Source organism: Ranitomeya variabilis, chromosome 1 (genome assembly GCF_051348905.1).
Source record: "Ranitomeya variabilis isolate aRanVar5 chromosome 1, aRanVar5.hap1, whole genome shotgun sequence".
NCBI lineage: Eukaryota > Metazoa > Chordata > Amphibia > Anura > Dendrobatidae > Ranitomeya > Ranitomeya variabilis.
In genome coordinates, this window is record NC_135232.1 from 788,651,552 (window position 1) to 788,674,173 (window position 22,622).

The window sequence follows — 22,622 nt, forward strand, 5'->3', positions numbered from 1 at the left end:
AAAAGTGCCACTGTGAGACGGTACCCTTATTTGAAGAAGCACATGTGAGTGGCGCTGCAGTGCCACAGGTCCATTTATATAGTGCTTTTTAGAGCTCCAGGTCTCGTAATCAAGGGGGTCTCAGTGGTCGGACCCGAGAGTTTGGAAAGTTCTCAGGATAGGAGATTACTTGGGATAATCCCATTTAAATGAGTTTTCCAATATTTTTTTTTTATTTTCTCATAGAAAAACTGAAAATAAAAAAACAGTGTTGACCTTTCCAAAGAACTAGGTCGCCTCTCCGACAACAGAACAGGAGAAGTGGTACAGCGCAGTGTGTATATATATATATACAGGACAGGAGGAGTGGTACCGTGCAGTGTATATAAACAGGACAGGAGGAGTGGTACCGTGCAATGTATATATACAGGACAGGAGGAGTGGTACCGTGCAGTGTATATAAACAGGACAGGAGGAGTGGTCCTGTGCAGTGTATATATACAGGACAGGAGGAGTGGTCCTGTGCAGTGTATATATACTGGAGAGGAGGAGTGGTACCGTGCAATGTATATATACAGGACAGGAGGAGTGGTACCGTGCAGTGTATATAAACAGGACAGGAGGAGTGGTACCGTGCAATGTATATGTACAGGACTGGAGGAGTGGTACTGTGCAGTGTATATATACAGGACAGGAGGAGTGGTACCGTGCAGTGTATATATACAGGACAGGAGGAGTGGTCCTGTGCAGTGTATATATACAGGACAGGAGGAGTGGTACCGTGCAGTGTATATAAACAGGACAGGAGGAGTGGTCCTGTGCAGTGTATATATACAGGACAGGAGGAGTGGTCCTGTGCAGTTTATATATACTGGAGAGGAGGAGTGGTACCGTGCAATGTATATATACAGGACAGGAGGAGTGGTACCGTGCAGTGTATATAAACAGGACAGGAGGAGTGGTACCGTGCAATGTATATGTACAGGACCGGAGGAGCGGTACTGTGCAGTGTATACATACAGGACAGGAGGAGTGGTACTGTGCAGTGTATATGTACAGGACAGGAGGAGTGGTACTGTGCAGTGTATATATACAGGACAGGAGGAGTGGTACTGTGTAGTGTATATGTACAGAATAAGGCCACATTCACACGTTCAGTATATGGTCAGTATTTTACATCAGTATTTGTAGCCAAACCCAGGAGTGGGTGATAAATGCAGAAGTGGTGACGTGTTTCTATTATACTTTTCCTCCAATTGTTCCACTCTTGGTTTTGGCTTCCAGATACTGATTAAAATATAGAACAAATACTGACCGTGTGAACGTGGGCTTAATACAGGTACTCATTAGATGAGAATCACACTAGCATATGGCATCAGATTTGATATGCCAATGATACTCGGCTCTTGCTCTGCTGCGAGCGTGATCCGAGTGTCAGTGCTCCAATGTTTTCACAGCACAGGTGTACCTGAGAAGTGAGGGATCCGTGACCTGTCAGCAGGCAGCATTATGAATACTTAAGCAGAGCACCACATGAAGAACCCTCCACAGGCCGCCCCGGAGCACGAGCAGATTATTAACACAAAACTGAAAATAAAGATTAAACAACAACCACAAGACAGATTTAATCAACTAAGGTATAATTTTAATCAGTATAACGGCGCCGACCTGACACTGTGTGTAGATTACTGTGCACAATCCTGCTGACAGGTTCCCTTTAATTATGCTGTTTACGTCACAAGGGATATGCTGGGGCTGACGACTATCAGCCACACGGGATACGCCGGGGGACAATGACTATCCACCATGCGGGTTTGGTCGGGGATGACCACTATTCGCCCCACAGGATACGCTGGGGCCGACCACTATCCACCATGCAAGATACACTGGGCTGACCACTATCCGCCATACGGGGTACATTATAAATTTGATATTTGAAAGTGAAATTATGGGCTGCCCACAGGCTCGCACACATGCTTGTTGCACAGATGGACGGTCAGAGACAGGAAAAACACATGCACACTCACACATGCATGCTCAAAGACAAGAAAAACACGCACACATGCACGCTGACACTTGAGAAAACACACGTACACACATAGGAAAACACACACACAGGAAAACACACACACACCCAGAAAAAAAACACACACACCCGGGAAAATACACACACACAGGAAAACACACACTGATGAAAACACACACCCATGAAAACACACACACCCCCAAGAAAAAACCACACACACACCCAGAAAAACACACACACACACACCCGGGAAAACACACACACACACAGAAAAACACACACACACACAGGAAAACACACACAGAAAAACACACACACAGATTAGCAATCTGGGCCTACTCAGAGAGCCAGCTAAACTCTTTTCTGTAGATACATTGTAGATAGAGACAAACAGCATGTCAGCTTTCAAGTGGTCAAGATGGCAGCTGCAAAAAGAAAATAGCGAAGCTAGTGAAGAGGTTGATGGGAATCTACGAAGGCCTAAGGAGCTAAAGTTAGACTGCACAAGTAACAAATGAGTCAGAAAGTAAAAGGCCGCTCTGAGAGAACATATTAACAGATGGCACTGTTGGATAAATTATTACAAGATACTAATTCAATGGTGTTAGAAAGGCATAAGTAAACTGGTTAACTGGTTTAATGCATTTTTGTGAATGCATGAAATCAGCCATGGTTTTTTATTAAAACTACAAACAGTTAGTAATAGATATGTCATGACCGTGTATGGCCAATATGGCTCCCCTTATTATCCAACCCCACCCACCAATTGTGATAAACCAATCACAATACAAATAAAAACGTGACACCAAATTCTTTTGGATAATTATGGCCACAGCAGCCAGTTTATTAACAAACAAACAAAAACATTTTATTCAACATTAGCATAATTTATGCAAATTAGAGGGGAGGGTTCTTGGAGCCCACTGGGAAAAATTCTGGCTTAAATTATTTTGGCAAAACCAAAAAACATAAAACATCTCAATTTTACCCCCAGCCGTACCACCAGCTCGAGGGCACCATAATTCCCATTTTGGGAAAAATTAACCACCACCAGCTCCCAGGGTAAACACCCCGTCCAGAGCCTGTAACCAAAATGCCAGAACACCAAACCCGTTTGACTGTCCGGAATTTCCTTCAAATTCCTTCGCCGCTGAATGCGCATAAACTCCAAGAACCCCACCCCCCGCCACAAACTTGCAGCCCTGAACACCTCAGGCCTGTGAGTGCTCCAAAGCCACCAACGCTTTTTCAATTCCTTCCTGAATGGACAAGGCCTATAAATCAATGCCAATCTCGTTCAGGTGCACCCTGTCTTCCTTCCAAAATTCACCAACACCTGACTCTAAATCGAAATGCCGAACACATATACCTCCATTTCTGGATACAAACTTGCTAATTGCTCTATTTAACTTCACACGAGCCCTGTTGATCCCCTTTACGGATCGCGCACCCCTCCATTTCTTACGAGGGACAATATCCGACCATACCGTTAGTACCCTAGGGAAGGACACCCACAACCGGAGAAAATCGGAACGAATATCCCTATCAAATCCTTCACCGGTTTGGACCCTAAATCATTCCCACCCAGATGAAACACCACAATATCCGGTGCTCTATCCAAGCGGGCAGCACGGGAAAAGTAATGCATCGCCCTGTTCCAAACCATACCCCGAAAACCGAGCCACCGAACTAAAGCTTCCTTACAGCTGAAACCCAATTGCCTACTGTCAGGCCTGGTGTCCGCCCGAAGCGCCCCCCAATAAACAACGGAATGTCCAAAAATCCAGACAAGATATGGATCCAGACCTGCAATATACAATAACAGTAACCGTTAACATAAAGCCAGTTACAAAACCAAACCTTTAGTGCCGAATATAAGACAAATAACGGCTTGAACTCCAGCGTCCAATACGCTTTATAACATCAGGCCCCAAGCCTAGGCTATCAGCCTCCGACGCTGCCCCTATCCTGAAGGAATGCCATCCAAATTTGTCCCACGAAAAACCTAAGGCCCTCAAGCATCTATGCATAATTGCAATGAATTGGAAACAGGACAAGAAAACCCCGTCTTGATGGCAAAACAGTGGGCCCGCACGACCAGCCCATAAACTCCAATACTCCCGTAAACATTGTTCAGGGCACATAATTTACCCCGTAACTTTCCCTAAAACAACCCTCTTACCAACCCCCATTTGATCCGTCTTGGAACACCGGATCCAAAATACGATGCCCCCCCGTCCAAAAATCAACATCCTGAGCCAATAAACCACCCGCATTAACCCTGCTGCGTGACACCAACTCCCCCAGTCGTAATGCCCCGAAAAAGGCCAGAGAAAAAGTCAACTGAAACAACACCGCTTCGAAATGAGAGCAGCACAAAACAACCAAAACACCACCCAAACGTTCAAGAACCTGAAACGATATAGGCCTGCGCCCATCAACCCTTCTAATATCCCTACGATAACCTTTTAATGCCTGCCGCACCAAAAAATTCTTCGTCACGTCTACCGAGCCCTCTAGCTTAAAACCAAAAGCTAACCCAGTCACAAACTTATTAACTTTAGAAACCGACCAACCTGCCTCAGCTGCCCTACCGACCAATAACAAAACGGCTAACAACTTGTCCTCCTCGGACTCCAAGTCCCACCTTTCTAACACCGAACTCTGCCAAACCTGCCAGGAAGGTTCATATGCTGCCCAAGTCTGACTCGTAACCGAGGCCCGAATCAACGGTCCTGCTCCTCCATAGGAATCCGCCACAAGTGCGAAGGGCATACCGCTCCTGCTGCGTCCGCTTCTGGTGCCATCTCCCGGAAACGCTCCCACTGTAAACGAGATAATGCATCCACTAACGAATTTTGAACGCCCGGAACATGCACCGCTGAAATCCAAGTATTGATCCTCAAACATCTTAAGACAAGCTCTCTTACCAACTTTATCACTGGTGGAGACGATGCTGATAGCGAATTGATCACCGACACCACACTCATGTTGTCACAATGGAATCTAATCCTGCGATTTGCAAATGCGTCCCCCCAAATGAACACTGCCACCACAATGGGAAACAACTCCAACAAAGCAAGATTCTTTGTGAAACCGCTCGCGTGCCAGAAATCCGGCCAAGCTCCAACACTCCACTGACCAGCGCAATAGGCCCCATAACCTACACTGCCTGCTGCATCCGTGTAAATTTTGCTGCCAAAATTGTTAACCACCTGCTGCTGCATCAAAGAGCGACCGTTATAGTGCACCAAGAAATTATGCCATACCAACAAGTCGTCCTTATGCTCCTGACCAAGTCAAATGAAATGATGCGGAGCACGCACCCCCGCCGTCACCCTGGACAACCTCCGACAAAATATACGTCCCATGGGCATAATCCTACACGCAAAGTTCAGCCGACCAAGCAAAGACTGCAACTCTTTTAATGTGACCTTCTTGAGCCTGACCACGCGACCCACCTCTTGCTTCAGAGCCAACAATTTATCATCAGGCAACCGGCATTCCATGTTTTCTGAGTCTATCAAGATCCCAAGAAAACTCAAGACCGTACAAGGGCCCTCGGTTTTTTCCCTAGCAAGGGGAATGCCAAAATGATCCGCCACCCACTCCATAGCCGCCAACAAATTCCTACACACATTTGAATCAGGAGGACCTATGAACAAAAAATCATCCAAATAATGAATGACAGATGGAACACCAGCCACCTCTCTAACAACTAGTGTTGAGCGATACCGTCCGATACTTGAAAGTATCGGTATCAGAAAGTATCGGCCGATACCGGCAAAGTATCGGATCTGATCCGATACCGATACCCGATACCAATACAAGTCAATGGGACTCAAGTATTGGAAAGTATCCCTGATGGTTCCCAGGGTCTGAAGGAGAGGAAACTCTCCTTCAGGCCCTGGGATCCATATTAATGTGTAAAATAAAGAATTAAAATAAAAAATATTGATATACTCACCTCTCCGACGCAGCCTGGACCTTACCGCTGTGAACCGGCAGCCTTCTTTGCTTAAAATGAGCGCGTTCAGCACCTTCCATGACGTCACGGCTTCTGATTGGTCGCGTGCCGCTCATGTGACCGCCACGCGACCAATCAGAAGCCGTGACATCATCCCTCAGGTCCTAAATTCCTAGAAGGGAATTTAGGACCTGAGGGATGACGTCGCGGTTTTTGATTGGTCGCGTGGCGGTCACATGAGCGGCACACGACCAATCAGAAGCCGTGACGTCATGGAAGGTGCTGAACGCGCTCATTTTAAACAAAGAAGGCTGCCGGTTACCAGCGGTGATGTCCAGGGGCCTCCGGACAGGTGAGTATATCAATATTTTTTATTTTAATTCTTTATTTTACACATTCATATGGATCTCAGGGCCTGAAGGAGAGTTTCCTCTGCAGGTGTTCCCGAATTTACACTGGCCCTCATTAAATTGCCAGCACGTTCCCGTTTTTTCTTTAGATCCCTGTCCCCCTTGACCACTGCTGCTATGTCCCGCCTGCTGGCCGGCATTGCTTCTGCTCCCATGAAAGGACTGCCCGTACCTGCTTGGAGCCATCACTTTTAACCAGTGCCCTATGTCCTTTTGATCCCAACGTATCTCAGGCCGAACCGCCTTCCTCTGCCTGAACTGTTCATCATAGCGCAACCATGCCTGTCCACCATATGTACGTTGCGCTTCCCCAATCGCATCCAGATAAAATAACCCGGAACAATTCTTAGGGGCCTTCTCACCTATTACACTCGCTAGTATTGCAAACGCTTGCAACCAGTTAACAAACGTCTGCGGTATAAGTCGCCACCTCCTCTTCTCCTCTTCCTCTTTCTTACTATCATCCTTTTTCCCTTTATCAAGATTAAACTTTTCTAACGGGAGTAATGAAAATATCTCCACATAATCATCGCGCCAGATCTTTTCCTTAACCTCCTTCTTCAAATGAGCCCCCAATGGCCCTTCAAAACAGACGTACACCTCGCCTTTAGCTCTATCATCCAACTTCACCGTGTCCCCTTTATTCTTCTCCGTTTGCACGGATACGGACACACCAGACACCGATGGCGACTGTTCGCCCGTTAACAAACTCCCCGTATCAATTATGGACGGCCCCAAAACCCCAGCCCCAGGGATCCATGCCCTGGCTGGTAATACCCCAGCCTCTCTTCCCGCCCCGCTCTGCAAACTGCTCAAAAGTTGTGAAACACTCGCCAATACATCCCGCAGTGCGGGTTCCGACAAACCACTGCTCCCCCCAATATCAGACGCCCGCCCCCCCGACGCCTGATCAGCTCTAACCTCCCCACCAAAAGCCCCTCTGGGCGACAAACTAGACATAGAATGATACTCACCGAGCTGCACAGGTGCTGTGTCCCTGCCAGCCGTGCGTCCTGCATCCTGCCACTCATCCCCAACGTCTTGATCGCCATCAGAAAGAGATTCTTCAGCACCATCGTGCTGCTCCCGGCCCGTGCCCCTGGCCTCCACGTCACCAGGGGGGACTGGAGCGTCAGCTGCACCACGCTCGACCGACCTTCTCCCGGACCTGGACTGTACTTGTCCTGAAGGCCTCTGCTCCCCCTCTGGCACACGACCACTCCTCCTGCCAGGTAGTGGAGCCCCACTGCCCGCCACTCTTCCTGTCCGGTGCTCGTCTGCCGTTGTCCTCTGCTCAGACACCGCCTGCACTGCAGCTTCCACCACCAGCCGACATCCTGTGCGCCCTCTGGACAGTCCTGCTCCTGCCGTCCCAAGTCCACTGCTCCCTGAACGTTCCTCCATACCGCTGGAGCCTGCCGCTTCAGAAGCGCTCCCACCTGCCCTGGCCGCCATGATATTCCTCCTGGGCTCCGGTCCTGCCACCGCTGTTCTTCTGGTCCTCTGTGCCGTGGATTGCGCCGCTGCAGGAATAACTTCCGGCGTCGCTCTTCCTCGCTGCGCTCCACTCCTGTTACAAGCACCAGCCGGCCGGCATGGAGGATTCCTGCCGGAGGGAACACAGCGGGGGGACGCCGCACCGCTGCACCCAGCCTCCACAGGGTCCCCAGAGGGGCTCCTAGGCCTGCACCGACCGCTCGCGCTCACCTCAGGTGAGAGTCGTTGCGGGGGCCTCGTGCGCCGGCCTCTCCTGCTGCTTGCCTCCTGTGCTCCAGCTGTACCGAGCAGCGCCGCCAGCTGCTCCTCTAGCCAACCGCCTCTCTTGGACCTGGCTGCCTCCCTGAGATGACCCACTAATGTATCCACCGATTTCATGCCAGCACTGCAGGCCTCTTAAGGTAAAGCAAATTATGGAGGGGTGTGCTGCTCTCTCTCTCTCCAGGGCTTCCTAACTGCCAGTGTGCCACATTTTCCCGCACTTTTCATTATATAGCCCCCCCAACACCCCCACTCACAACCCCTCCCACGCCTCCCAACGGCCAATCAAATTCACTCAATTTAATTTAAAAAGAGCCCATGCCCAAGCACAGTCAAGGGGGGCCTCCATTCAGCTCCGCCTATTCCTGCCCCCTCCTAGAGTGGTGGCAGATCCACTTTAAAATTCAACAGCAATACTTCGAAGTAGCAACTCAAGACCCTTTCTCATGTTAACTGTTAAACCAGAGATGCACTGCCCAACTACAGGTTAAAATAACAAATGGTCCCTTTTTTTTTACTCAGGGTAATTGCTGCGGGGATGAAGATTGAACGACGTGATCAAAATATTTCAAAAGCAAAAGCAATTCTACACAAAAGAGACGCTGGTAACCCGAGAAATCTAAACAGGTTTGTTGAAATAAAAAAAAATAACTACAAATTTGGCACAATTATAATTTGTGTATTATATCATTGGTTTTAATAAAATAGTATCAGTATTTCTTGAGTTAAGAAAAGGGAAAAAAACATTTTGGAACTTTGATCCATCCTTACCAATAATGCATTTTTTTCAGGTAAACTTATTTCATTAGGAAAGCAATCTAAGTTTTGACGGTAATATTCTTTGGAAAAACAAATTATACTTCTGTAATTGTTCTTTTTGGGAAAGATCCTACATGGTAGGAGGACTTCCCTTGGTATTTGAGACATATTTTTTACTGTTATTTTCTGCTTGTTTCTTCCACTCCATTGAATAATGAAGAAACCTGTAGCAACTTTTTAAACAAATCAGATGGCAAAATGATCCAAAAAATATTCAGTCATGTTAACGGCATCTTTTGGCCATGTGCACACGTTGCGGATTTTTCCGGACTGATTTTGGTAAATCCGCAGATTTACTGTGATTTTTTTGCGGATTTTGTGCGGATTCCACCTGCGGTTTTACACCTGCGGATTCCTATTATGGAGCAGGTGTAAACCGCTGCGGAATCTGCACAAAGAATGAACATGCTGAGGAATAAACAACGCTACATTTTCGCGCCTTTTTTTCCGCAGCATGTGCATTGCGGATTTTGTTTTCCATAGGTTTACATGGTACTGTAAACTCATGGAAAACAGCTGCGAATCCGCAGCGGCCAATCCGCTGCAGATCCGCAGCAAAATCCGCAACGTGTGCACATACCCTTTAAGCTTTCCCATTGACTTGTATTGCAAAGTACGGCTGGGGTCACACTTGCGAGTTCAATGCTAGAAAGTCGCGCTTTGAACTTGCAAGTGTGACCCTGGCCTACAGAGCGTCTTCAGAGCAAAAAACATTAAAAGAATAGATTTGTCATTTCTTTTAACTGCTTTTAACTGCTTCAGTCTGAACATATGAACAGCAAGTTGTTTTTATGTAGGAATGTATATGTTCGCTCTCTTGAGCATGTTCTCATTGATTTTACAGGCGGTGTCCACAGCAGAATTCCCGTTAGAAAATACATAGCGTGCATATACCCTAAGTGAAATTAATCTAAATCTCAATCCCATTCTGTGTAAATAAAAAATAATCTGCAACGTAATTTGACTAGTGTTTTCTGTAGTGACAGTGTCCCTGCACGCTGCTCCTTTCCCCCGTCAGGGACACCGACTCACTCGCGGCCTCCATCCTGCACTTCCTCCTTCCTCTCTGGCTGCCCCGGGTCTGTACACTGCATATAGATCCCTGGGCACTGTACTTAGGGCACGCATACTCCCTCCTTCTTAAAGCAGCCATGCATGCCATCCTAAAGTTTCCACAGCCAATGGCATTGAGGTGCCTGTGCAACATTGTTAGTCTGCTCCCAACATGCTTGCTAGTTCTCAGGTCCATGTTCACTAGTACCTGCTAGTTCTGCTTGTTTCTGTCCATCTGTCTCTAACCTCCTTGCTAGTACCTGCCTTGTCAGTCTGCATTTCATCCAGACCCGCTTGTACCTGCTGTGCCATCTGTATATCAGTCTGCCTGCACATGCCGTGCCAGTGTGTAAATCTGCCAGACCTGCCTGCACCTGCTGTTCAAGCCTGTATATCAGCCGGACCCACCTGTACCTGCTAGCCAATCTGTATATCTGCCGAACTCACCAGCACCTGCCCTCCAGTCTGTATTCCAGCTGGATCTGCCATGCTAGTGTGTAAATCTTCCAGACCTGCCTGCACCTGCTGTGCCATCTGTATATCAGTTGGGCCCCCTGCACCTGTCCTCCAGTCTGTATTCCAGCCAGATCTGCCTTGCCAGTAAACCTGCCGGACCCACCTGTACCTGTTGGCCAATCTGTATATCTGCCGAACCCACCTGCACTTTCAGTGCCAGTCTGTATAGCACCCAGTTCCACCTGCACCTGCACTCAATGATAGCATGCCATGGCTTACAAGTGCACATACTTGATACTGTATACATCGAGATGTTTTGAGAATGGTATTTCCATATGATGTTCATAATTTTTCCTTTTTGGAGTTGCAATTCAATGTTGAGGAGTGCATATGTTAGGCGCCGGGATTCTCCCTCTGCAAAGGGTAGATCCCAATCCTTGCCTGCATCTGCAGTCTCCCATTCTGCTTTGACCGCTGCGGATGCTGCTGACCATAGACGTCAGTCCCAGCATCTTGCTCAGGCTCGTGCTATTCATCTGGATACTGCTGGCTCTTCAGCCAAGCCTAAGGTAACCAGCGGTAGTCAGCAACCAGCGAACACTCTGGAGACTAAGTCCAGAAATCACCCTACTGAGCATGCTCATGTTGTGGCGATGTCTCATTGGTGGATGGTAGTCAGCTGCTCTGGTGAGGTTGCAGCTTCGGCTTGGACCACCAACAAGGTCCTGTCCAACTGCACTGGAGCTGCACATTTAAAAGGTTTTCAGAGGCGCACGCTGGTCCGCTAGTATCAACCTAATCTCATGTGTGAGTGTACTTTGCAACTGTGTGGTCTGTGTCAGCATGTTCTCAGGGTCGGCTGATAGCCATTAGAATTCTGGCACCTCCGAAGAGGAGTTTGTTCAAATGGATTCAGGGCTGGCGTGTAGCCACTAGAATTCCGGCACCTCTGGAGAGGAGTTGCTTGAGTGCTGTTACTGACTGTCTGACCACTGTTGCTACCAGCTCCGTTGGTGAGCTTCGATCCCCTGTGACAATAACAGGGATCATGTCTAGCGTCATATCTTTCGTTGCTGTGTGTGAGTGACATGGCTCTATTACTTAGTATCTGCTTCACTGCCATGTGCAAGTGACACAGCTCTATTGCAGAGCATCAGCTTCGTTACTATGTGTGAGTGACACTACTTCATGTGCTGCTCACTGAGTGACTTTTAACTCAGTGCGAGCAAGAAATCGCTCACTGTATTCTCCGCCATTGTTCACATTAGCTGCAGTTTTATATCTCTGCACAGTGGACCCCGGGTTGCAATTGCGCTTCTTCATTAAATCTATTTAGTGCAATCCCACAACCCTAACAGTATATGACTATCGTTTAAAAGTATTACTTAGGCTATTTTCACATTAGCGTTTCCCTGATGTGCGGCAGGCTGCGGACTTCCTCCGTGAAGCCCTGCCCCCGGCCGCACCTCCGCCGCTAGCTCCGCCTACTTCTGCATGCGGCCCGCATGCGACTTCCGTACCTATCTTTAACATTAGGTACGCAGGTCGTGCGGCTGTATGCAGATGCTGCCGCATGCGTCGTTTTGACGATGCGGCGACCAGCGTAGGACGCAGCCTGTAGCATTTTTTTTTTCCGCATCGTCAAAATGACGCATACGGCAGCATCTGCATACAGCCGCACGACCTGCGTACCTAATGTTAAAGGTAGGTACGGAGGTCGCATGCGGGCTGCACGCAGAAGTAGGCGGAGCTAGCAGCGGAGGTTGTTGTGAATTTGGATTCTGGGCTCCCCCGGTGGCTACTGGTGGAATTGAACTGGTGTCTTCATCTTCTCTGTTCACCTGTTCCCATCAAGATGTGGGAGTCGCTATATAACCTTGCTGCTCTGTTAGTTGCTTGCCGGTCAACAATGTTATCAGAAGCCTCTCTGTGCTTGTTCCTGCTCCTAGACAACTACTAGATAAGTTGGACTCTTGTCCATGTTTGTTTTTGCATTTTTGTTCCAGTTCACAGCTGTAGTTTCGTTACTGTGTCTGGAAAGCTCTTGTGAACAGGAATTGCCACTCTGGTGTTATGAGTTAATGCCAGAGTTTTAAAGTAATTTCTGGATGGTGTTTTGATAGGGTTTTCAGCTGACCATGAAAGTGTCCTTTCTGTCTTCTGCTATGTAGTAAGTGGACCTCAAATTTGCTAAACCTATTTTCAGACTACGTTTGTTATTTCATCTTTATTCACCGCCAATACATGTGGGGGGCCTCTGTCTCCTTTCGGGGTATTTCTCTAGAGGTGAGCTAGGACTGATATTTTCCTCTGCTAGCATTATTTAGTCCTCCGGCTGGTGCTGGGCATCTAGAATCAACGTAGGCATGCTACCCGGCCACTGCTAGTTGTGCGTTAGGTTTAGTTCATGGTCAGCTCAGTTCCCATCTTCCAAGAGCTAGTTCCTATATATGCTTATGCTATGTTCTCTTGCCATTGAGATCATGACAGTTTGACCGGCCCACTAAAGGGTTAAAATCCTTGGCTGAGAAAGGAGAGAAATAAGTAGTCTGCTGAAATTTTTTTTTTTTTTTCTCTCCTTCTAATCTTTGAATGGCTCTGTGTCCACCTGTTTGTAATGGATCTTCAGAGTGTAACTGCAGGTTTGAATAATCTCGCCACGAAGGTACAAAATTTGCAAGATTTTGTTTGTCATGCACCTGTATCTGAGCCGAGAATTCCTTTGCCGGAATTTTTCTCGGGGAATAGATCTGGGTTTCAGAATTTTCGAAATAATTGCAAATTATTTTTGTCCCTGAAATCTCGCTCTGCCGGAGACCCTGCACAGCAGGTCAGGATTGTGATTTCCTTGCTCCGGGGCGACCCTCAAGACTGGGCTTTTTCATTGACACCAGGGGATCCTGCGTTGCTCAATGTGGATGCGTTTTTTCTGGCCTTGGGGTTGCTTTATGACGAACCTCATTTGGAGCTTCAGGCAGAAAAAACTTTGATGTCCCTATCTCAGGGGCAAGATGAAGCGGAAATTTACTGCCAAAGATTCCGTAAATGGTCTGTGCTTACTCAGTGGAATGAGTGCGCCCTGGCGGCGACTGTCAGAGAGGGTCTCTCTGATGCCATTAAGGATGTTATGGTGGGGTTCCCTGTGCCTGCGGGTCTGAATGAGTCCATGACAATGGCTATTCAGATCGATAGGCGTTTGCGGGAGCGCAAACCAGTGCACCATCTGGCGGTGTCCACTGAGAAGTCGCCAGAGAGTATGCAGTGTGATAGAATTCTGTCCCGAAGCGAGCGGCAGAATTTTAGACGGAAAAATGGGTTGTGTTTCTATTGTGGTGATTCTACTCATGTTATATCAGCATGCTCTAAGCGCACTAAAAAGCTTGGTAAATCTGTTTCCATTTGCACCTTACCGTCTAAGTTTATTCTATCTGTGACCCTGATTTGCTCTTTGTCATCTATTACCACGGACGCCTATGTCGACTCTGGCGCCGCTTTGAGTCTTATGGATTGGTCCTTTGCCAAACGCTGTGGGTATGATTTAGAGCCTTTGGAGACTCCTATTCCTCTGAAGGGGATTGACTCCACCCCATTGGCTAATAAAAAACCACAATACTGGACACAAGTAACTATGCGTATTAATCCGGATCACCAGGAGATTATTCGCTTTCTGGTGCTGTATAATCTACATGATGATTTGGTGCTAGGATTGCCTTGGCTGCAATCTCACAACCCAGTCCTCGACTGGAGAGCTATGTCTGTGTTGAGCTGGGGATGTAAGGGGGCTCATGGGGATGTACCTGTGGTTTCCATTTCATCATCTATTCCCTCTGAAATTCCTGAGTTCCTGTCTGACTATCGTGACGTCTTTGAAGAATCCAAGCTTGGTTCGTTACCTCCGCACCGAGAGTGCGATTGTGCCATAGATTTAATCCCGAGTAGTAAATACCCAAAGGGTCGTTTATTTAATCTGTCTGTGCCTGAACATGCTGCTATGCGAGAATATATAAAGGAGTCCTTGGAAAAGGGACATATTCGTCCATCGTCATCTCCCTTAGGAGCCGGTTTTTTCTTTGTGTCAAAAAAAGACGGCTCTTTGAGACCATGTATTGATTATCGGCTTTTGAATAAAATCACTGTTAAATATCAATACCCATTGCCGTTGCTGACTGATTTGTTTGCTCGCATAAAGGGGGCCAAGTGGTTCTCTAAGATTGACCTTCGTGGGGCGTATAATTTGGTGCGAATCAGGCAGGGGGATGAGTGGAAAACCGCATTTAATACGCCCGAGGGCCACTTTGAGTATTTAGTGATGCCTTTTGGTCTTTCAAATGCTCCGTCAGTTTTCCAGTCCTTTATGCATGATATTTTTCGTGATTATTTGGATAAATTTATGATTGTGTATCTGGATGATATTCTGATTTTTTCGGATGACTGGGACTCTCATGTCCAGCAAGTCAGGAGGGTTTTTCAGGTTTTGCGGTCTAATTCTTTGTGTGTGAAGGGTTCTAAGTGTGTTTTTGGGGTACAGAGGATTTCCTTTTTGGGATATATTTTTTCCCCCTCTTCCATTGAAATGGATCCTGTCAAGGTTCAAGCTATTTGTGATTGGACGCAGCCCTCTTCTCTTAAGAGTCTTCAGAAATTTTTGGGCTTTGCTAACTTTTATCGTCGATTTATTGCTGGTTTTTCGGATATTGCTAAGCCATTGACCGATTTGACTAAGAAGGGTGCTGATGTTGCTGATTGGTCCCCTGATGCTGTGGAGGCCTTTCGGGAGCTTAAGCGCCGTTTTTCCTCTGCCCCTGTGTTGCGTCAGCCTGATGTTGCTCTACCTTTTCAGGTTGAGGTCGACGCTTCTGAGATCGGAGCTGGGGCAGTGTTGTCGCAGAAAAGTTCTGACTGCTCCGTGATGAGGCCTTGTGCCTTCTTTTCCCGTAAATTTTCGCCCGCTGAGCGGAATTATGATGTTGGGAATCGGGAGCTTTTGGCCATGAAGTGGGCTTTTGAGGAGTGGCGCCATTGGCTTGAGGGGGCCAGACATCAGGTGGTGGTATTGACTGACCACAAAAATTTGATTTATCTTGAGACCGCCAGGCGCCTGAATCCTAGACAGGCGCGCTGGTCATTATTTTTCTCTCGGTTTAATTTTGTGGTGTCATACCTACCGGGTTCTAAGAATGTTAAGGCGGATGCCCTTTCTAGGAGTTTTGAGCCTGACTCGCCTGGTAACTCTGAGCCCACAGGTATCCTTAAGGATGGAGTGGTATTGTCAGCCGTTTCTCCAGACCTGCGGCGGGCCTTGCAGGAGTTTCAGGCGGATAGACCTGATCGTTGCCCACCTGATAAACTGTTTGTTCCTGATGATTGGACCAGTAGAGTCATCTCTGAGGTTCATTCTTCTGCGTTGGCAGGTCATCCTGGCATTTTTGGTACCAGGGATTTGGTGGCAAGGTCCTTCTGGTGGCCTTCCCTGTCACGAGATGTGCGAGGCTTTGTGCAGTCTTGTGACGTTTGTGCTCGGGCCAAGCCTTGTTGTTCTCGGGCTAGTGGATTATTGTTGCCCTTGCCTATTCCTAAGAGGCCTTGGACGCACATCTCGATGGATTTTATTTCAGATCTGCCTGTTTCTCAGAAGATGTCTGTCATCTGGGTGGTGTGTGACCGTTTCTCTAAGATGGTCCATTTGGTTCCTCTGCCCAAGTTGCCTTCTTCTTCCGAGTTGGTTCCTCTGTTTTTTCAAAATGTTGTTCGTTTGCATGGTATTCCTGAGAATATCGTTTCTGACAGAGGGACCCAATTCGTGTCTAGATTTTGGCGGGCATTCTGTGCTAGGATGGGCATAGATTTATCTTTTTCGTCCGCTTTCCATCCTCAGACGAATGGCCAGACCGAGCGGATTAATCAGACCCTGGAGACATATCTGAGGTGTTTTGTGTCTGCTGACCAGGATGATTGGGTTGCTTTTTTGCCATTGGCGGAGTTCGCTCTCAATAATCGGGCCAGCTCTGCCACTTTGGTGTCCCCGTTTTTCTGTAATTCGGGGTTTCATCCTCGATTTTCCTCTGGTCAGGTGGAATCTTCGGATTGTCCTGGAGTGGATGCTGTGGTGGAGAGATTGCATCAGATCTGGGGGCAGGTGGTGGACAATTTGAGGTTGTCCCAGGAGAAGACTCAGCTTTTTGCCAACCGCCACCGTCGTGTTGGTCCTCGGCTTTGTGTTGGGGATTTGGTGTGGTTGTCTTCTCGTTTTGTCCCTATGAGGGTCTCCTCTCCTAAGTTTAAGCCTCGGTTCATCGGCCCGTATAAGATATTGGAGATTCTTAACCCTGTTTCCTTCCGTTTGGACCTCCCTGCATCCTTTTCTATTCATAACGTTTTTCATCGGTCATTATTGCGCAGGTATGAGGTACCGGTTGTGCCTTCCGTTGAGCCTCCTGCTCCGGTGTTGGTTGAGGGTGAGTTGGAGTACGTTGTGGAGAAAATCTTGGACTCTCGTGTTTCCAGACGGAGACTCCAGTATCTGGTCAAGTGGAAGGGATACGGCCAGGAGGATAATTCTTGGGTGAATGCATCTGATGTTCATGCCTCTGATCTGGTTCGTGCCTTTCATAGGGCCCATCCTGATCGCCCTGGTGGTTCTGGTGAGGGTTCGGTGCCCCCTCCTTGAGGGGGGGGTACTGTTGTGAATTTGGATTCTGGGCTCCCCCGGTGGCTACTGGTGGAATTGAACTGGTGTCTTCATCTTCTCTGTTCACCTGTTCCCATCAAGATGTGGGAGTCGCTATATAACCTTGCTGCTCTGTTAGTTGCTTGCCGGTCAACAATGTTATCAGAAGCCTCTCTGTGCTTGTTCCTGCTCCTAGACAACTACTAGATAAGTTGGACTCTTGTCCATGTTTGTTTTTGCATTTTTGTTCCAGTTCACAGCTGTAGTTTCGTTACTGTGTCTGGAAAGCTCTTGTGAACAGGAATTGCCACTCTGGTGTTATGAGTTAATGCCAGAGTTTTAAAGTAATTTCTGGATGGTGTTTTGATAGGGTTTTCAGCTGACCATGAAAGTGTCCTTTCTGTCTTCTGCTATGTAGTAAGTGGACCTCAAATTTGCTAAACCTATTTTCAGACTACGTTTGTTATTTCATCTTTATTCACCGCCAATACATGTGGGGGGCCTCTGTCTCCTTTCGGGGTATTTCTCTAGAGGTGAGCTAGGACTGATATTTTCCTCTGCTAGCATTATTTAGTCCTCCGGCTGGTGCTGGGCATCTAGAATCAACGTAGGCATGCTACCCGGCCACTGCTAGTTGTGCGTTAGGTTTAGTTCATGGTCAGCTCAGTTCCCATCTTCCAAGAGCTAGTTCCTATATATGCTTATGCTATGTTCTCTTGCCATTGAGATCATGACAGGAGGTGCGGCCGGGGGCAGGGCTTCACGGAGGAAGTCCGCAGCCTGCCGCACATCAGGGAAACGCTAATGTGAAAGTAGCCTTAGAAAATTATATTGCCATGTTTTCTGTGAGATTTATATATTATTTTGTTATTATTTTTTATGAGGGGGAAAATGTAGACTGTAGGAGCTATACTGGACCCATGTACAGGTGCTTCTCGCAAAATTAGAATATCATCAAAAAGTTAATTTATTTCAGTTCTTAAATACAAAAAGTGAAACTCATATTTTTTAGAGTCATTACAAACAGAGTGATCTATTTCAAGTGTTTATTTCTGTTAATGTTGATGATTATGGCGTACAGTCAATGAAAACCCAAAAGTCATTATCTCAGTAAATTAGAATAATTTGTAACATCAGCTTTAAAAAAGGATTTTAAAATAAAAAATGTTGGCCTACTGAAATGTATGTTCAGTAAATTTACTCAATACTTGGTCGGGGCTCCTTTTGCATCAATTACTGCATCAATGCGTCGTGGCATGGAGGCGATCAGCCTGTGGCACTGATGAAGTGTTATGGAAGCCCAGGTTGCTTTGATAGCAGCCTTCAGCTCATCTGCATTGTTTGGTCTGGTGTCTCTCATCTTCCTCTTGACAATACCCCATAGATTCTCTATGGGGTTAAGGTCAGGCGAGATTGCTGGCCTATCAGAAACAGTGATACTGTTGTTTTTAAACCAGGTATTGGTACTTTTGGCAGTGTGGACGGGTGCCAAATCCTTCTGGAGAATTAAATTTCCATCTCCAAAAAGCTTGTCGGCAGAAGGAAAAATGAAGTGCTCTAAAATTTCCTGGTAGATGGCTGCGCTGACTTTGGTCTTGATAAAACACAGTGGACCTTCATGGCATGGCTCCCCAAACTATCACTGATTGTGAAAACTTCACACTAGACCTCAAGCAGCTTGGATTGTGTGCGCCTCCACTATTCCTCCAGACTCTGGGACCTTGATTTCCAAATTAAATGCAAGATTGACTTTCATCTGAAAACAACACCTCAGACCACTGAGCAACAGTCCAGTTCTTTTTCTCCTTGGCCCAGGTAAGACGCTTCTGGAGTTGTCTTTTGGTCATAAGTGGCTTGACACAAGGAATGCAACACTTTTTGCCTATGTCCTGGATACGTCTGTGTGTGGAGGCTCTTGAAACAATGACTCCAGCAGCAGTCCACTCCTTGTGAATCTCCCCCAAATTGTTGAATGGCCTTTTCTTAACAATCCTTTCAAGGCTGTGGTTAACCCAGTTTCTGCCACACTTTCCTTCCACTCAACTCTTTATTAATATGATTGGATACAGCACTCTGTGAACAGCCAGCTTCTTTAGCAATGACCTTTTGTGGCTTACCCTCCTTGTAGAGTGTGTCAGTGACTGTCTTCTGGACATCTGTCAAGTCAGCAGTCTTCCCCATGATTGTGGAACCTACTGAAACAAACTAAGGGACCTTTTTAAAAGTTTAGGATGCCTTTGCAGGTGTTTTTTCTTAATTATTCTAGTTTACTGAACTAATGACTTTTGGGTTTTCATTGGCTGTAGGTCATAATCATCAACATTAACAGAAATAAACACTTGAAATAGATGACTCTGTTTGTAATTACTCTATATAATTGTATGAGCTTCACTTGTTATATTGAAGAACTGAAATACATTAACTTTTTGATTATATACTAATTTTGTGAGAAGCACCTGTATCTGGTAGTGGAGGGGTATCCCAGGTCCAAATTAATTTTTGTGTAGGTGACACATAGTACTCCAGTTATGCTACTAGTAGAGATCATAAATGAAATAAAATTTCACAATATTTTGCATCAAATGTGCTTTAAAAAACATATTTTTATACATAATTATACATTAGCTCAAATGTCTGTTAACACATTTCCCTAGGTCCTTTAAGACTTTGCATTAAATACCATTTTGTAAAAGAGAAGGGGATTACTATATTGTTAACTTTCTAATTTGTGCAGTACTTGAGAATAGAGTGCTTCAGCTTGGTAAAGAAAATGTCTGTTTCTTTTCCTTCTTTTCTGCATCCAGCCCATCTAAATTAAATAGGTTTTTCATTAAATAATTTTTTTTCATTACAGTGCCTTGCGAAAGTATTCGGCCCCATGGAACTTTTCAACCTTTTCCCACATATCATGCTTCAAACATAAAGATACCAAATGTGATTTCTTTGGTGAAGAATCAACAACAAGTGGAACACAATTGTGAAGTTGAATCAAATTTATTGGTTATTTAAAATTCAAAAACTGAAAAGTGGGGCGTGCAATATTATTCGGCCCCTTTAACTTAATACTTTGTTGTGCCACCTTTTGCTGCGATTACAGCTGCAAGTCGCTTGGGGTATGTCTCTATCAGTTTTGTACAACGAGAGACTGAAATTCTTGCCTATTCTTCCTTGGCAAACAGCTCGAGCTCAGTGAGGTTTGCTGGAGATCGTTTGTGAACAGCAGTTTTCAGTTCTTTCCACAGATTCTCGATTGGATTGAGGTCTGGACTTTGACTTGGCCATTCTAACACCTGGATATGTTTATTTGTGGACCATTCCATTGTAGATTTTGCTTTATGTTTGGGATCATTGTCTTGCTGGAAGACAAATCTCCGTCCCAGGCTCAGGTCTTTTGCAGACTCCAACAGGTTTTCTTCAAGAATGGTCCTGTATTTGGCTCCATCCATCTTCCCTGTCCCTGCTGAAGAAAAGCAGGCCCAAACCCTGATGCTGCCACCACCATGTTTGACAGTGGGGATGGTGTGTTCGGGGTGATGAGCTGTGTTGCCCTTACGTCAAACATATCGTTTGGCATTGTTGCCAAAAAGTTCGATTTTGGTTTCGTCAGACCAGAGTACCTTCTTCTACATTTTTGGTGTGTCTCCCTGGTGGCTGGTTGCAAACTTTGAACAACACTTTTTATGGATATCTTTGAGAAATGGCTTTCTTCTTGCCACTCTTTCATAAAGGCCAGATTTGTGCAGTGTACAACTGATTGTTGTCCTATGGACAGACTGTCCCACCTCAGCTGTAGATCTCTGCAGTTCATCCAGAGTGATCATGAGCCTCTTGGCTGCATCTCTGATCAGTCTTCTCCTTGTTTGAGATGAAAGTTTAGAGGGACGGCCAGGTCTTGGTAGATTTGCAGTGGTATGATACTCCTTCCATTTCAATATGATCACTTGCACAGTGCTCCTTTGGATGTTTAAAGTTTTGGAAAACATTTTGTATCCAAATCCGGCTTTATACTTCTCCACAACAGTATCACGGACCTGCCTGTTGTGTTGCTTGATCTTCATGATGCTCTCTGTGCTTCACACAGAACCCTGTGAATATCACAGAGCAGGTGCATTTATACGGAGACTTGATTCCACACAGGTGGATTATATTTATCATCATTAGGCATTTATGACAACATTGGATCATTCAGAGATCCACAATGAACTTCTGGAATGAGTTTGCTGCACTGAAAGTAAAGGGGCTGAATAATATTGCACGCCCCACTTTTCAGTTTTTGAATTTCCACAAAAATTTAAAATAACCAATACATTTCGTTCAACTTCACAATTGTGTTGCACTTGTTGTTGATTCTTCACCAAAAATTTACATTTGGTATCTTTATGTTTGAAGCATGATATGTGGGAAAAGGTTGAAAAGTTCCAGGGGGCCGAATACTTTCGCAAAGCACTGTATCACGTGTACTAGTCATGTGATCATGACATCACTGCAGGTCCTCATAAATATGCAGGTCCTGCAGGGAAAAGAGGTACGGTGAGCACCCTCCCACCTGCACTGCGGGTGGTCACATAAAAACTGTCCCATTAAACTCTGTACTAGCCTCTCAGCACCTAGTGTGCTGGAAACACAAAAACCTTCCGGTTTCACATCACTGACCACTGCATGCACAGTGACACATACCTCCCTTCCTCCACAAAGCTAGTGACTCTGTCAAATCTCATAAAGTGACATTTGTCAGATTTGAATAATTGAACTTTGTTGTTAATAGTGTTCCCTAAGAATGATAAAATGGCATTCTTGATATAACTGAAGCTGTAGCCCATCCTAGTCATATGTTAGAATGGGCTGCAGCCTGAAGACATAAAGCTCCAGAGACCTCTGTGTCAACTGACAAGAGTTGTTGGCGGCCAGGACCAGAGATGTGATATGTGAAGAAATGTATCTTTGTCACTGAGCACAAGGTGGGGTTATCTCCAGCTTCATCCTCCTCAATGTTTGTTTGTTCTTTAGATGGGTGCAGTCAGAATCCTACACTGCAATGAAGCTGTCATATTGACAGGAAGATGAATATGAAGATCTAATCAAGAAGAGCATTACTTAAAGCATTTCTTCACACATTGTACCTCTGCTCCTAGCAGCAGACTATATGTGTGATATAGCTCTTGTCAGTTGAGAGGACACACAGGTCTTGGGAGCTGTATGTCTTCAGTCTGCAGCCCATACTGACAAGTGGCTAGGATAGGATGATGTTTGAACTATATAAGGGATTCCATTTTATACATTTTATATCATTCTTGGAGATCCCCTTTAAAGTAAAATCTCCTTTAGGCCACGTTCACACGTTCAGTATTTCACATCAGTATTTGTAAGCCAAAACCAGGAGTAGAACAATCAGAGGAAAAGTATAATAGAAACACGTCACCACTTCTGTATTTATCACCCACTCCTGGTTTTGGCTTACAAATAGTGTTGAGCATTCCCATACCGCAA

General features: G+C 46.1%; 1 protein-coding gene across 1 annotated transcript in view; it reads left to right on the plus strand.

The window, feature by feature from the left end:
- Positions 1-22,622, plus strand: part of LOC143784557 (beta-1,4-galactosyltransferase 1-like) — a 570,011-nt gene that overhangs the window by 519,758 nt on the left and 27,631 nt on the right. The window contains exon 6 of the mRNA XM_077272977.1: positions 8,663-8,767. Coding sequence (XP_077129092.1) covers positions 8,663-8,767 — 105 coding nt within the window. The remainder of the gene's footprint in view (positions 1-8,662; positions 8,768-22,622) is intronic.